This window comes from Trichosurus vulpecula, chromosome 1 (assembly GCF_011100635.1).
Source record: "Trichosurus vulpecula isolate mTriVul1 chromosome 1, mTriVul1.pri, whole genome shotgun sequence".
Lineage (NCBI taxonomy): Eukaryota > Metazoa > Chordata > Mammalia > Diprotodontia > Phalangeridae > Trichosurus > Trichosurus vulpecula.
The window spans coordinates 483,646,476-483,664,209 of record NC_050573.1 but is presented as its reverse complement, the minus strand read 5'-3'; the positions used below and the strand labels follow the sequence as shown (position 1 = coordinate 483,664,209).

Sequence of the window (17,734 nt, the reverse complement as noted above, 5' to 3'; positions counted from 1 at the left end):
AAAAGTTTTACCATAGCTAACCAGACCACACAGTGAAGCATGCACTAGGAAAGTCACCCTCGAAAGATCATTCTCCTGAACTTACTTGCTGGTCGAACAAAGACTTTGAGCTTTAGACAGGACCTCCTTCCATTATCCGGGATTGCTGAGGCTGAAAAGGTAAAAAGAAAGAAAGAAAGAAGAGAAAATGGGAAAATAAAACCTCTAATTATTCTTTATTTCCAAATAAGAAATATTTCATATCAACCTGTCTTCTGAACAATATTTTACTTCTTTGTTTAAAATGAAAGTTTCAGATCTAAAGACAACCATTCATTCGACAAACATTTATTAAGGGCTTACAAAGATGGAAAACGCACATAATCTCTAAAATGAGAGGAGAATAGTCAGAGAGACACTTCCCTCTTTTAAAATGTGCAGAAAAGAAACTTTATCTCACACTTCTAATTTTATTCATTCCTATCATCTCAAAAAGATAAGAAAAAAGCCATATAAAGATCTGTATAATCTATAGAAATAACATTTTTGAATTTTTTTTCCCAGAGACACAATTTCTTGGCTTAATCTTTTAACAATTCTCTCTAGAGAAAACAGAGAAAGTTTTATGTATCATACTTTCAAAAAACACACTTTTTCCTTACTACAAAAAGCAGAACCCATCGTAAGGCCCAAATGAAAGTAAAAATTAACTATAGATAGTGATGGTGGAGAATTTGACATGATCTATTTCTTTGAAGAAAGGTAGAACTTCATACTCCCAGAAAGCTTATCTGTCTAGTGTAATTCATCACTTGGAGTCATTACTATGAACTTGGCTCCATGTTTTAGCTAAGGCTAACATCATAACTTACTACATCTTCCTAGTATAAAAACAATGGCACTTTTAAAAAACTACAAAGAATATAATTTTAATGAAACATTTTATGTCATAAATCATTTAGTGAAAATCAGTAGAATTATATGGATTTAAACTTCTCCCCATGTTTTAAAGATTATTTTTCTTCTAATATACAAAGTGTGAGCATCAAAGGGTATTACAGAAACCTCTAAGACCTCTTAATATATTTTCTCTTCCATCCTAGGTGCCTTAAATGAACATTACTATTCTCTTTTCCTATGTGTTTTCTAAGAGTGGACCCTTTGTTTAAAAGAGAGAGAGAGAGTGATGACAGCCAGGAAGCACAAGGATTTACAAATTAAACTTGACATCATCTCAGCTACATAAAAAGAGAATTTGATGGGGTTTTTTTCTTTCTCTCTTTTTTTTCCTTTATTATTCTCCTGGGGCAGACAGAAAACTAAAATGACTCGTGTACACATACAGATCGACTCTGAGAGGTGAGAGTGTACAAGAGGATTGGTCTAAACTCCTTTAAAACATATCCTCTTATTGCTCAGTGTAGTTAGTACAAATCATGCCATCCCGGAGAAGAACTTAAAAATTCAACACAGAGAAAGAAAAAAGAAAAAGCATGAAAAAGCTAAAGTAGTCTTGCTTCTCTTTCTTGGCACTTGCTGAGGACTAACTGCATGTGCAAAAATGCCTTTCATTTTTAATGCAAAGGCCAAAAAAGTGCACAGAAAAGTTGCTTCTTCCTCCCTCCCCACATGCACACACATATTCTGACAAGCAGTTAAAAGGTGCTAACAGCTGGCTTTGCTGTAGGCATTCATTAAATCAAAGTCAGAAAAACTCCCTCTACTGACATTTACAGTAACTGGTGTGCTATTTAGGGGAGAATATTTGCACTCTGTGGTTTGATCCAGGAAATGGTGTCCTTCCTGTGGCCCTTTACTACAAGGGTGTAACTTATTAGACCATACCCACTATATGTGGATAACTCTCATTTACTAAGTGATATGGACTTCTTTGTCAGTTTCTGCATCATTCATGGAAGGCAGTGTTAGGTACATCCACTGTCCCATACAAATTCTAAGTTGAACTCATTTTAAACTCCTGTGAACTGATTTACCACACAAGAGAGCTGATTTTATAGGTGATGCAGCAAGATATGCCAAGCTCAAGGCAGTATCAAATGTTTAATTGTTTCTGTCTGGAGGTGGTTGGGTTTTATATAGGTCTTTTAAATTTCCATTTATCAGGAACCTTGTAAATCCTGTAAGTGAACACCACCTTATGGCTCATATAAATAATTAACAGCAATCATATGTTATACAACAAAATAGAAAAAAGAATCCTTTGAGAAAATCTGTTTGTATTTACACCAGCCTTTTAAAAGGGGAAACTTGTACAGCGCAACATATTGTATAGGCTCAGCTACTTGATAGGTCACATTCTTCTTTGAGGGGAAAAAAGATTAAAAAATGTACACTATCTTAATCTCTCTCTTTGCTTACTACCCCCCACTTCCACCCCACCCCAGTTCATATTCTCTATTAAGTGAAAGGCTGTGCAATGAAAACATGGGATTGGTACAAAATTTTCCCTGCTAACAGCTGATTGATAACTTGTGGTACATACAGTTTAAGTTCAAAGATAACACTAGCACTACATTTACAGTTCAAAGAACAGATGTTAGGTACTGATCCCATGAATGATGAAATGTCTTCCTGCACCCAAGGTTCTTTATTCCACAGATTTCTGGCAACCTTCACATTGCCTGCAGTTACAACTCTATTCAGGGAGTCTTCTCTCTCTTTGTATGCCTCCTCACAAGTGTCTCCTGGCACACCTTAGCCATTAAGATACAGAAGAAAAGTCTAACATTCACTAGTCTCCTTGAGGAAATAACTACCTGCTACAATAGGTGCTTTCAATGAATTTTTATTTCTTTCCTCCTTTTCCATCCTTTTCATCTTGAAATAAAAGCAATGACCAGTTTGCTTTCCTTTTCTGTCCAAAAGAATTACCCACAGGGCAGACATCAGGAGGACTTCTCTCATCTGTCTTCTTTATACACATACCACATAATCTTACCATTCAACTCCTGCCTTAAGGGACAGACTTTTCCTCCTCTCCCATGAGCTGTTTTATTTTTTATTTGCTTGTTTTCCACATTCAGCATAGAGACTTCTAGAAGCCAAACCTATTCATTTTCCCACTCTAGGTGTGGAAAGATGGGAAGGTAGATATGTGCTATGTTACCTGAAGTAATCACAACACCTACTTCATGGTCGGCTTAAAGGAGGGTTTTTGGTTTATTGGTCAAATGGGAAAGGGAATATATATATATATATATATATATATATATATATATAGTCACTGCCAGAACACATAAGGGTGGCCCCTAAATGCTTTGTCATAGGCAAATGGTGGGGGGAGGGGGGGAAGAAATGGAAAATTTCAGAATTTAAGATAACATAGCTAGGGGTGTGTTAAACTCATGAATTCTATAAAAAAGCTTCCTCTGGGATCATGATGCAATGGAAAGAGCACTAGCCCTAGAGTTCAAATTTCACTTCTGACACATGATCTGTGTCACCTCGGGAAAGTTACTTAATTTCTGTCTTATTTTCCTCATATCTAAAATGTAGGGATTGGACTAGATGACATCTGAGGAATCTTTCAGCTCTAAATCTATAATCCTATGATTAGGAAGAGAATGTTAGGGAGGAGAATAAGAAGGAAATAAGAGATTCAATATTCCACTGACTTCAGTCAAGTCCCAACTGAAAAATGAAATACACTGATATGTGCTAATATAGATCTCTGTGTATATATACGACAGAGAGAGAGATTGAGAGAGAGAGAGAGAGAGAGAGAGAGAGAGACAGACCACAGTAATAAAAGAGATCCAACTTAACAGAGATATAATTTCCTTTACATAGACCAAAATCACATGCAATGTAGTTAATGGGAAAATTATGTAATTGACTATGAAGCTTATGAAAAACTATCACCTATTCCTAGAAAGCAGCAATGCCATATTACAGAATGGGTACAATTTAAATGCTATCCTAATATATTTGACACAACAGCGAAACTTAACTGTCCTTTAGTTAAGATAGACAGTATTATCAATGAGTTTATAACTGTAATAAAGTTCTCAAACAAGTTTGATACTAGCAACAAGTATAAAAATTGCTCTTTTCGGGGCAGGGGGGATGTTAGGAATAGAACAGTGATGTAGGGACATTAAAGAAAATTGTTTCCAATTCCATTAACAATCTTACAAGAGAATTCCTAGGGTCCATTGCTTCTATTAATCTGTAATTTACTAATCAAAACCTTGCAACATTTAGTGTAATACATTTTGGGGAAATAACACTTAACTCAGTTAGAGAACCACTACACCAACTTGGCCTAAACTCCTGAGCTTTTTACCGTATCGGCCAGTTATCTTCTCTATGCCATGACTACAGACTATATCTTGTAACTCTAGCCAATCCTGAAAATATGTACTTTCAGTCACAAGGCGGACCAGGTGTAAAAGTATATGGCTCAAATGAACTCTATCACCACTACTGGAAAGAATAACAGCACATTATCTCCAAATTAATTTTTAAAAGTGACTTCTTATAAAAAACTGCATTTGGTATTACAAATATATTTATATATGTGGATATATACATATGTACATATATGTACATATCAGTATAATATATAATAACAATTATTATACATACACTATTAGGAAGGCCAATAAAGAGAACTCAGATAAAGTATGGCATGCAAATGGTGCTTAGACATCAAAAGTTTCCCAGTGTCTAACTTTTTAGACTGAGAGACTTTGATATTAAATTGCGTCTTCTGCCTAGTATTATTTTTCTCCATCAAAGCTACTTGGTATAAAATATGCCGTGGTCAGTATTGAACAATTTTATCTATTACCACCTTCATTCTATTGTTACGAGTACATTTCAAATACAGCTTGAAGGAAGCCAATTATAAACTGTTGCTTTAAAAATGCTATAAGAAATTTAACAATTGGTTCTTATTACAGCATTTGAAAAACCCATTCTTCCATTTCCTTTTCCATGAAGCTTAAAGTTTGTTTTCAGTAGCGTAGCCAACCTATACTATCTGAACCAAAATGAAGTCTTATTTTAACTCCTAATGTCCTGGGTGAACCCTACCATGTACTGGCACAATAGGAAAAAAATTCTATCTTACAAAAGTGAAATCTTTCAATGCAAGAGAAATAAATTGCGAGGTGGGAAAAAGGGGAAGGAGTGGTTTAATTCACCTAAAATGAAAGGGTTAGAAAAGTTGAGCTTCTTCTCTGAAATGAATATATTCAAGTCAAAACCTATCTTGACAAGCCATACTATCAGATAAAGCATAAGCATATTTCAAATAGGAGTCTGAATAGTCAATCGTAGTAATGGCTTTTCTTTGCCACAGAAAGATGGAATTGAAGGTTCCAACTCTGGATATATTTCTAATCTTTTTATATGAGAAGTATAGGACAATCTTTTCCAGAACTTGCATTTGTTTCACCTTTTCAAGCACAATACCATTCTCATTAGTCAATTCAACATTTCTGCCTAACCTTATACAACCCTCAAATCTTCTTTCCCAAAACTAAGAGCATTTTCCTTTTCAGTATCCAGTGTCAATCGTAATGCTTTGGGAAGTTTTATTTTTGAGACCAGTCAGCTGCTTTCTTCTTTTTAAAGAAATGGGCGTGTGTGGGAGCATTAAAAATGCAGTTTTCCATTATGTTTGCCACAGGCAATATTTCTCAATTTGTGCAAGTCAAAAGAAAAGATGGGCTATTAGTTGTTAGCAGAGCTGAGCTTTTCCCTGTTGGTTTTCATGTGGTTTACCATATAACGCAAATGTATGTAAATTAGCCAGGTAAATGCAGAATTAGATATTAATATTCCTCTCACAATGAATGCTAGAAAAGTAGCCCTATTTACATAAATGGTACTACGCAAAAGTCTGCTGGAATTTAATGAATCAATAAAACACATTTTGTATGTATGGAGGGAGAGAGCGGAATGGAAGAAATGGTGAGAGTATGATAAATATTAACCAAGGCCACATGGATCTTTTAGAAAATGGTTAACAGACCATCCAAAATAGAAGTTGGGTTTCTTCTTGGTAAATACCAGAAATGATTTAAAATGTGCTAATTGTTCTAGTTCTTTTAAAAATATTCATAAATGTGAGCACTCTAACTTCATTTCCACAGCAAGGACAAAAGTACCAGTTAGGCTGTGACAGGATAAATCTCATTGTTCTGCTTGTTGAAACGTAAAAATCATGTACATTTATTACCTGCTCATTCTTGATCCCTGCTTTATCAAGCATGCATCCTGAGTGAATTGTTTGGCTATGCAGCCGCAGGTGGTTACTAAATTTGCCAACACGTTTGATCTCACCTAGTCAGCCCTGTCTCTGTGCTAAATCAGTGGCACATTCGGGTCAAATCCTTAGACATAAGCATTAATGAAAAGATTTGCTGCTCAGGTTGACAGTCCTATGGAACCTTAAAATTTCATCTCGAGGTACATATTAAATTGCACTGACTTTGGGTAAAGGCTTCATTAAAAAAAATAAGAACAGAGAAAAAGGGAAATTGAACAATGTAAAATCTCAGTAGAAGTACCATTCCAAAAAAAAGGTTGGGATTTAGATCTAAGAGGAACCTTAGCATCACATCATCTGTATTAGACAAAAATATTCTGCAGATGAAAATTCAAGCCCAGTGAGGTGAAGAGACTTGCCTAGGGTCACAAAGTAACAGTTGGTATTTTAAACTATGCCCTCTAAATCTAACTCTAAAGTATGCGCTCTTCCCACAGGACCACACTGCCTGACAAGGAAAAGTGCCTGATGTCTAATCTCACCCCCAAAAGAAGCCCTGAAGTAACATTCCTGTTCAATCTTTTTTAACCACTTGGAGAAACATTCCCAATGTAATTTTATCATTATTCAAAATGAAGACCTTTTACCCTAAAAGATAAATTTGGGCAGACCCATTACTGTTCCATAGCATCCTCTAAAATTTGCTATTGGGACAAACATAAGAAAAACCTCCTTTCCATAGAGACTTCTGAGAGGCATTCAATACAGCAAATACGTGAGTTCTTACTATATGGCAAGACACTATTCTGAGCATTTGGGGGACAGAGAAATCCCTAAAAGGCATAGAATCTGTAACTACCATGTCTATACACAGATATGAATACACTCGTCTACATATATGGGTTTATCCCATGTAATTTCTAGTCCACAACACTTCATGGATTAGAAATATGTTTTATATATATGTGTGTGTATGTATATACACACACACACATATATATATATACATATATAGATAGATAGATAGATAGATATGGAGAGAGAGAGAGAGAGAGAGAGAGAGAGAGAGAGAGAGAGAGAGAGAGAGAGAATATAAGTTTGGAGAACTCTTTCCACATCATTTCAACACTTCAAAAGCATCTGCGATACCTTCCACTAATATGGACCACAATCCCTTCGTATCTTAGACAGTTTTTGTGAAGTACACTGGATGAAAAAGAAAAAAAAAAGCTATCCCTACCAAAGGTGTGTCCAACCTTCTGGTAACAAGCCTCTCTAAGCCTAGCCAGTGATCCTCAGGCAACATCCATCCAATCCAGTGCTGGGTCCACAATCAGTTCCCCCCCACCCCCCACCCCCCCCCCCCCCCCCCCGCCCCAGACTGTGCTTCACCAGCATGGCTTTCAATCACTTTAGTTGCTTTTAAAAGGAGCTAGAGTCAGATCAAATTCCATAGCCTGAGCTTACTTAGACCAGTGAAATGACGGGAAATATGCTCTATATTAGCTTAGAAAAACAAAAGGTATTCTAGATTCTTTTTATTAGGTGTTAAAGCCCCAAGTGAAAGCAGAAACACTTTTATTGTTTTTATTTAAATCAGCATGTATCTTAATGTGCCAGAGTAAAATAAATCTTTCGCTAATGGTAACCCTCATTATAACCACGTGCTCAGGACCGAGAGTGCCTGAAAAAACCTTAAACCATGTTTAATTTTGGGGGGGGGGGTTGGATTTTTGTTTGCTTGTAGGAAATTTTCCCAGACAGGAAGGGTCAGATAATAATTTCTTTCAATCTTAGGGGAGTTTTCTATTTCTCCTATTTAAAACTGAACAAATGACAAAACATAACTTATGATTATTTCAATCTTTCTATTACAGACTAGTAGAAGTTTTTGTTATTAAAGAAAGAGATATTAGAGATAAACAACTGTTTTCTCACAAAAGCTATTCTTTGGCTTCAGCCCTTGATGGGCCAGAATACTAAACATCTTAGTAGAATTCCTACATTCTCAAGGCATTAACTGTTTATCATTCTCCATTGGCTTGTCCTAATCCTATACTGCTATATGTCATCAGTGTTACTCTTATCTAGTAAGCAATGAAAGTTGTGAATCTGACAGTAAATTGATTTTTAAAAATCAACCAATTAATAAAATATAGAGAAGCTCCAGGGGAGAGGAATACCTCATAAAATTTGCCCATACTTTCATAATCATAATCATCTTTATTCTTCTTGACAATGTTCCTGGGTAAGGATCTGGCCTGGTAGTTTAAACATCTGAACCATGAGATTTTGAATTTTATTCCTGACACAATTTTTGGCTATTTTGTGCCCTTATGCAAATCATTTAACCTGCCTAAACCTCAATTTCTCTAAGCACGCACACACACACGTATACACACAGACGTGTGCGCACACAAACGCACACACATACACACAGACTACATAGCTTATTACACAGAAATACTGTAAACATTTATATACCATCTAGGGACTCTCATATATCAGGTTTAGAATGTCATTACTATTCCCAGCAGATCAACATGACAAGTTACATATCTAGAACTTCATCTGCATCGGCGTTTACACCATTAAAAACTCTATTTAAACAGGACCGTTGGGGGTGGGAGGTGAGGGTGCGTTTAATGTAGCTTCAATACTGAGAATGAGTGTGGACAAGGCAAGCAGATTCTGCTGACAGCTATTATAAAAGTGATTTACAAAATCTGGCTGAAGAAGGAACCTGGTGAAGAGAACCTTCATATCTCATCTGGTTTAGTAAACTGGATTATCCCACAGTTCGTTGAAAATCAAGATACTTTCTCTCAAAAATGATGTTGAAAATCTACTAAGTAGTAAGTATTCTAAGGTGTTATAACACTGTTAGCATGCTGTTAGAGTGAGGAACAGGCAAAAAAAATCTATATAAATTCTACTGAAAAGCAGCTGGGATAGTAGGAAAGCCCTCCTTTTCAACTCTGTTGTCTTTCTGTAGTGTCGCTGCAAGGCTAAAGCCTGGTCCTTGAGATGAGGTTAGGGGCTGCAGTATTTATCATCATCATATGACGCTTATCTACCACTATTTTAAGTGTACCCTATTCCATTCTTGAACATTTTTAGATTATTGCACATAATTCATTTTTGTGAAGTCAATTGGTGCTTTTATCACAGGCATAAAAACGGTGTATGCTATTATGTCCCAATCCGTGGTTTATATTGGTTAAAGTTTATGAATTCTTCCCCTTCTCTAAGTCACTCCCTTGTACTATGCTCCTAGGGAAGCATTACTATTAATAACTTTGCTATACAGCAAAGTAATACACATTTGTTTAATGAATTAAATTAATAGACTAACGGTATTACCCAAGTGGTCTGAAAGAGTTAACATAGCCTTTTTTAAAGCAATTAACCTGCTATTATAAGAAACTATTTAGGCATAGGAGACAGCAAATTCCACTGTTTTTGGAGCAAATTTGAATCTACACAATTCTGTTGTGAAGGATGTTTTTAGTTACATACCCCACCAATAAATAAAACAAATATTTTAGAAAAAAAACTACAAAAACCTATATTGTTCAGCGAACATCCATAATATTGAGATTCTCATATTGTTAGGTGAAACCAGAATTCAGAACCCAACTAAAATCTGGGAGAACAGGAAGGAGCATCTGTCTTGATTCCACAGATTAAAAACCAGAAAGAGCTGGGACTTTTCAGGTTCATGAATAGGTTCCTAGGATGCTACTGAAATTTTAGATCTGATACTAATTGAATTGGTGTTTTTCACACTGGACAAATCACTTATTTGTTGTCTTAGTTATTTCATTTCTAGAATGAGAATACTAAAAACTGTCTTTAGAGAGCTGAAGCCCTGCACCCTAGGGAATATAATAAGGGACTAGAAGAATCAAAAGAGCTATACCCATGGATGCAATCTGACCAGAGGAAAGCCCTTCTTTATATAGCACATTGTTATTTCCCTCTTCCCCACCCCCACCTCCAATCCCTGGAAGAGAAATTGGATAAGAGCCATCATTATCATTTCACAGATGGGGAAACTGAGGCTCAGGACCATGCTGTAATTTGCCCAGGATCATGAATTTAATAGGTGTCAGTGTGGGGACTCAGATTCAGATTCTTTTGATTCTAAGATCAGCATTCTTACCACTATACTTTGATACTATTTATATACACAAATACATTACAAGGTCCCCACAATTGATAATGAATATCAAATGTCTTCAAATCATTTATATTGGTCAAATACATCTGAAAAGTACTAATTCATTGTTACCATTTTCACTCTGGAATGAGCACAAAGCTGGAAGTCAAAAGGAGAAAACCAAGATCTAATGCTGGTGTTACCAATAACCAGTCATGTGATCCTAGGCAAATCATTCAAACTTTGTTTCTCCATATCTCCATATATAAAATGGGGATAATGAATCTATATTAACTATGTTAGAAACAGACTATATAGCTGAGAAGTAGTGGGGAATTTGTACAAAAAAAAGGACACTACTTAAGAAGATTGTTGTGAGGATAAGAGCTTTTTTCAAAGGAAAAAAAGTTGGAAAAAATAAGAACGTTACATAAATGAAGGTAAATTCTTCCATAATAGGTAATTTTGTCTTCATTATATTGTCTAACATATAGGATGGATGCGATTGATGATGTCACTGATGAATCTCTTTCTCCCTCTGAATGGTCACATAAATAAAACTTTAACCCTACCCTATATTACTGCTCAACAGGATGTAATGGTAATTTAAATTAGAAAATCTTTCCCAACCATTAATAGGCTCATGTGACCTGCTTATGTCACAGGAAGCCTAAGTCACATGCGGTGGGAGGAGCTTGCTGAATGAGAAGAACAAGAAAGGGTAGAGCAGGAAATGCTCAGAGCAGTTAGAGCTGAGGGAGAGAGCTGACATGTGCTGGCTGTGCTGTCTTTGTTGGTGACAAGGCCCCAGCAGGCGGTGGGAATGGTTTTGAGATGAAGTCATTCTCTTCTGTGATAACGTGTATCAATTTCTTTGCTGCTATGATGGATTGGACTTAATTGGTTTTGGGATCTGGTTCTCTGGTTTCTGAATAAATGGTTTACTTCTTCTACCTTCTATATGGAGAGTCTCTTATATTTTGCTATACAGAACTACATTGGCATATTTACAATTATCATCTATATTGTGATTATTGCCTTGCTAATACACAGGAATAATTTGCTTATTGTATATTTCATCTATGTGTGAAATTTCTGAAAAAGATAACTCACAAATATTGTTAAGCACAAGAAAAGAACGGTAAATTCTGAACATAGCTTGAAACTAAAATGTGAATAAAGCAAATGTCTTCAAGTATCTGAAAAGTCTATATAGAAGTAAGAAAAGGCTACAAAGACTAAAATACCTTTAAAGGTACAAGTCTAGCTTTTTATAATCATAGCACCTCAGGTAAAAGTCTAAAACTTAAATTACAGATTAATTACCAATCTGAATGGGCTGGGGGAACTTCACTAACCTGATGAAATCACAGGCTTGGTACACTTGGATTCTGGAAGATCTAGGTTCAAATTCTGCCTGAGACATTACTAGCTATGTGATGCCACCAAGAGGAACCCAAGTCCTGTTCTGCCTTGTCAGATGACATGATGTTGACTTTGAGTGGGACAGTGCAGAGAGATGAATACAAAATACCTAATTGGCAGCCTTATACAATGCTGTTTTGATGAGTTTTAAGTAACATGCTCTCAGCAGACTGTTACATAGTTACATATAATAGTTATAAATAGTTACAAGGTAAGTTACCAAATCCCGTTTTAAGTTGTTCTGTCTACACATGCATGTTGTCCTCCACCCATTCCATCCCTTGATGAGGATTCCTTCTGCTTCGGACGATGCAGACTGTGGTCTCTAATTTTTGCAGCCTGGTCTCTAATTTTCCTCATACTCAATAGCTTATTATATTCCCCATTCCAGTGCTAGAGAGACAAATCAATTGAAGCTTCAGTTGTGACTCAGGTCGAGGGTCTCTCCAAATAGGGCAATAGAAAGGTACTCAGTGAACAATACAAATCAGGTACTACACATATAAGGAATGTTAATTGACACAAAAGACTTATAAGCCCACACTGACAGAACAACAAAAAGGAATTTAGAAAATGTTGCAACAATTCCGCTAGCAGCTACTGTGGCTGTGTAAAACCAACAACAACCAGCACACGGAAGGCTGTAAGCCCAGGTCCTTTTGATCTGCTTTATTAAGGAAAGCAATGTTAAGGGGTTAACAATCTTACTTTAACCCAACATACAAATATCATTCACTAGCTCAGGGGGGAAAGCCAGCACCCTGAGCTTCACAGTAAATACAAACAGAGCAAATAAACACGAATCAACAGACAGATTTCTTTCTGACAAAATTACAATATACAGTTGCCAGAGAAGCATCGACATCAAAGCTGGGGAACTGATAACAACAGCTGGCCTAGAGTCATGCACCACTCCTGCTGTGGCTCAGAGCTCTGAAAGAGAGAGCCAGCCTCTGGGTTTATATGTCTTGTTCAGGGTCAAAGGTGAGTCACACATGCGACTTACCCATGTGACCTAAAATTGTCACAGAAATGTGACTTAAACCCACGTGGTCTAAAAGCCTCTGATGTCACAAACATGTCACCCAAACCCATGTAAACTAGGCTTTCCCTTGAGGCAAGGAGGTCATCAAGGACTCCTAATTTAATCAAGGAATGCTAAGAGCCCATTTGGATTCTCAATACAGAAAGTTAGCTTGTAAATATTGTTACTTTCTTTTGGGAGACTGATACACTTTATCAGAACATAAAGCAGTTTGAGGAGCCACCATCTGGCTGCTTTGTCTTTGCACTGTCCAAATAAATCTCAGTCCATGTCTTCTGGTTTGGGTCTATCCTTTGTTAGTGGTCACCTTCTCCAAGAGCACTGGAGTAGTTCTTGGGGACTTCTCCCCAAGCCACCTGTCAACTCCGACCAAAAGCCCCAGGTCCTCCTCATCTCTCAAACTCATAAGAACACTTTAAAGCTCGGATTTTTCCATCTCAAGATACATACTTTTTCACTTAATATCAAGAAATAACAAATATAAAGTGCAATCGCCAGACCCAGGCTTATGCTTGCATAGGCAAGACATATGCTTAGAGACACATGGCAGATGGGTTGGATGATAAGAACAACTGCCCCTCCTGTACTCTGCACAAAAAGTGGATCATAACAGTCCTGAATTGATGTGCCAGCCGGAAGGGAAGAGAGCCCAGAAGGTAGGGACACTCCATTTTAAATATCCACTGATACTTAAACATTTAAGCTCTTCTTGCTCAGCAATCAGTAAGGAGACTCTTTGTCATTTCAAAGTGCAGGCCCTTCAGCGCTGAGTCACACATGAGCAGAAGCAGGCCCCAAAGAGATTCCAGATGGTCCCAGGAAGGGCAACTTGAACAAACTGCATGAGAAGGTACTACTTACATATAAATGTTTTCCCCTGAATAGGAGCATAGATTTAGAGCTCTAAGCAGTCTCAGAGATCAACCTATCCCACTCTCATAGTCTGTATAAATGAGGAACAGAGGGCCAGAGAAGCAAATGACTTGCCAAATATCACATATAGATACAGGGCCAGGGTTCAAACTGATATTCTTAGTTCCAGATTTAGTATCCTTTTTCATGCAATGTGCTGAGCCTATCATTCTCCTGCCTCAAAAAGTCCAGGGGCACCCAATTACCTCTGGGATACAATACAAATTTCTCTTTTGGGTGTTTTAAGCTCTTCAAAATTAGACTAAAGCCCACCTTTTCAGACTTACTTTTCATCCCTTTCCTTCATGCACTTTACATTTCAGCCCAACTGTCTTCCCTACTGTTATCCACACACCATGATATTCCATAGTTCTAAAATTCACCCTTTCGTCAACTCTACCCCCACCTCACAGAATCCCTGGCTTTCTTCAAGGCTCAGCTTGAGTGCCAACTGCTATATAAGACTCATCTAGATCTCCCCAGGTGCTACTTTAGAAATTGCTTTGTATGTATTTTGTATTTAGAAATGTTTATGCATGTTCTCAACCTCATCTCTCCCCACCCCAACAAAATAGAAATTCCCTAAAGACAGGGACTATATACATCAATTTTTGTCTTTGTAGCCTAGGTGCCCAGCACAGTGCCTAAGACACATACAATTAATAATTGCTGCATGAATGAGCTAGAATTTTAAATATTCCAAGCTATTTGCAGCATAAGCTTTAAGAAGTCAATGTATATTACTCAATATTTTGTTTCTGTCTTACTAACTTGGAATATTTGTTATATAGTCTTCCATTGGGGGGGTTGATTTATATCCTTTTTTTCTCCCTTGGGTGACTAGATTAATAAGTACTATTTCTCAGGCTAGTATGATTTTTCTTTTCCAAAAATATGAACTTAAAATTGGCATTGAAGTTGGTTAATTACAAAGCTCATTTGGTGTAATTCCTATTTCAATTTTGTAAGTCTCATATTTTAAAAAGATTAAAAGAGTCTGAGTAGACAAAACATAAAAGTTTAGAGAGTAGGCCTTCTTGTAAGAGGATCCTCACTCCTCAGGTATCTGTAATGGGATCTTTCATCCATATTATCTAATGTATGATACCCCTCCCTTTTATTTTGACTGTAGAACCATAGACCTTGAACTTCCCAGAGGCTACAGTGCTGCAGGGAGAAGTGACAGGTTTTTTTTTTCACTCTAAATATGTTGGGAAAATTTATGTCCTGAGACTGAGTTACTGAGAAATAGAGGTCTGACGTGCAATCAGTGCACACTGCTTTCTGCAGAGCCAAAGTGATGGTGCTCAGATCTTTTCATTCTGGTGAAAAGATCATTACCATGCTACTCCAGGGAAGTTGGCCCTCCTGTAAGTGAGCTCCTTTGTTATGAATATGGAACAGATGGAGCCAAATCTATCTGCTCTGTAGGAACAAAAACACTTACAACCTAGCTCTCTCTATTAAAGACTCCACTTAGCTCCTTTATACCACTGGCTTTCTGTGCACTGCTGTGAGGTTTTGACTTTATAGAAAAAGGCACTTCATAAAAGCAATAGTTCTTCCTCTTAAACCAAAGTGGCCTAAGAACTGTAGAAGATGAATACATAGTTTAACCCACAGGACTCCTCAAAAATATGCAAATATACAATTATTCAACAATTGAGTTAAATTAAGGATAGGGAGAAGACACATTTTGGAAGAAGGAATGATATCCTCCAAGTTGGTAAAAAGCCTATGTCAAAAACCCTAACATGCCAAGTAGGGTGATAAAGGTGTCAAATGTGCCATTGACAAGATTAACTCTAACTGCCTTGATGAAAGAAAATGCCAGGATTTAAACCTATAAGTGTCAATTTGGATCAATTAAGACAGAACTACACAGAAAATACACAACTCCCTAAAGGCAAATATAATTAGGATCTGATCTTTTATTTTTCCAAATAATTATAGTGAGCTCTTTAAGAGAAAGCTTTACCATAACTACAATATTTTACTATATGAAGACATAAATTACATTTAAAATCAAACTAGCTTACAAGGTTCACATCTAGTCTGCATGTTCACATGGTACCCAATGACTTCAGCTGGAAAAAAAAAACATGAAGTACTCTTCCTTTCTCATCTTTGGAAGATCCATACCTGTGATTTCATTGGTGTAAGAACCTTGTGATGAGGAAATAGCAAATCAGATCTGCAACCCTTCTGCAACTTCAAGTCTTAGAAAGTTAACTGGTGCACAGAGGTTAAGTGACTTACCCAGAGTCACACAGTCAGTCTGTGACAAAGAAGATTGGAACCCTGGTCTTCAATGCCACTTCCCTCCTTTCTCATTACTTTTACTATATTGGTATGTTTAGTGTCTGGTAACCTTTTCAGAGGTAATTGGAATAAGGAATTCTGTGACAGAATGCTTTGATTCTGACTAAATCAAGTCTTCAGGCAAATTTCCCCCTGCCAGTGGAATCACAGCTTGCCTGAAGTCGTAACCTTTGTTGGCGGAAGGGAACTGGCCTTGAAGCAGATCACGGAGCAGATGCTTTATGCCATATCGGAGTCTAGGGATACATAGACTACTACAAATAAAACTCTTCTCCTGTCTGTTCCATCATTCCAATTCCCTGCAGTGTGAAATATGAACTTGCCAACAAATGGCCAGCATGCTGTGCTACGCAGCAGGGGGAGAGAGCACCACAGCTGTGCCAGAGACCAGAAAACTCTTGACATTCATGACATGTTCATTACTTCTCCTTTACAGCAAGGGTCTGAGCTATGACATACTAGAAGAACCCATCAGCAAGGAAGAAGATGGGGTTGGTTATGTGACCCAAACAAGTAAAGGAGATTTTCAATAAAAAAATAGATATTCTTCTCATAATAATATATTTTTGGCCAAAGGAGGCTTTGTTTTGTTTTTGAACAATAATTTTTTTTAAAAATGAGCAAAACATGCTTAATCTAAAAAACAAGAAAAAACATCAGTTTGTTTAATATCTAGAAATTACATCTGTCACATTTTAGGCTATTCAACTTGCTCTGTGATCAATAAATGAATGATTTTTTTTTTCTGAAGCTCATATCACCTATGATAGATTAGAATAGAAAACAGGATTCAAATGACTTTTTCCCTAATAAGGGAGCTGGAATGTTGCACATGGAACAGGTATATCATTTTGAATGTGAATGTGGCAAAAGATGGATATAAGATTTTTTACCTTACTTTCTATTCTTGCAGTAATAGGATGCCTGGTTTCATTTAAGCTTAATGAATTAAATTTTTAAATGAAGATTTAAAATCCAGACGTGAACATCCACTACATGAAATCTGAGGTCTTAAGTGGCATCTAAACACACGCATGTCTTTTTACTACTCTTTATGTCTGCAATCATATAAAATCGGTATACTCTACTCAGTTTCCTTCCATAATTTTTCGAAAAGCTATTTGTATATACTTCAGTCCAACTGTTTCAACTCTTAATTGTGAACTCATTAAATAGAAGTCACTGGCATCTGCCAACATCTCCTTGTAGTAGTATTTAAGAGTACTTTCTTAATGTACCAGCATTTTAAGAGTTAAATAAATCAATAAACCTTAATGTGGAATAACAATCAAGTACAGGAATAAGCATGATCCTTTTCTATACTATTTTAAATGTTTTACATTTTTCTGGTTCAAAATTGTCAACATTACATAGGTAATTTGGGGTGACATTGCAGGGACATACATATGAAGCATAACCTTAAGTCATATGGACATTTTTGAGAAATGAAATAAATATGAAATAGTTTATCATTTGAAATGACAAAAAGATGCTTGAAGTTTAAATGTTAGCTTTTATAACTAATAGATTATTATCAGATCTAATATCTAATTATTACTAGCTTAGCATTTCTGAAGGAATGTTGGATTCAATAAACCCATCTTTGAAATTGTTAAATTATGGTGTTTTTTTAAATATCTAAAACTGACTC

At 36.5% G+C, this 17,734-nt stretch overlaps 1 protein-coding gene across 2 annotated transcripts in view; it reads right to left on the bottom strand.

The window, feature by feature from the left end:
- Positions 1 to 17,734, bottom strand: part of EFNA5 (ephrin A5) — a 328,795-nt gene that overhangs the window by 13,198 nt on the left and 297,863 nt on the right. For both annotated transcript variants that reach the window (XM_036740917.1, XM_036740918.1), the window contains exon 3: positions 86 to 151. In XM_036740917.1, the coding sequence (XP_036596812.1) occupies positions 86 to 151 (66 nt within the window). The remainder of the gene's footprint in view (positions 1 to 85; positions 152 to 17,734) is intronic.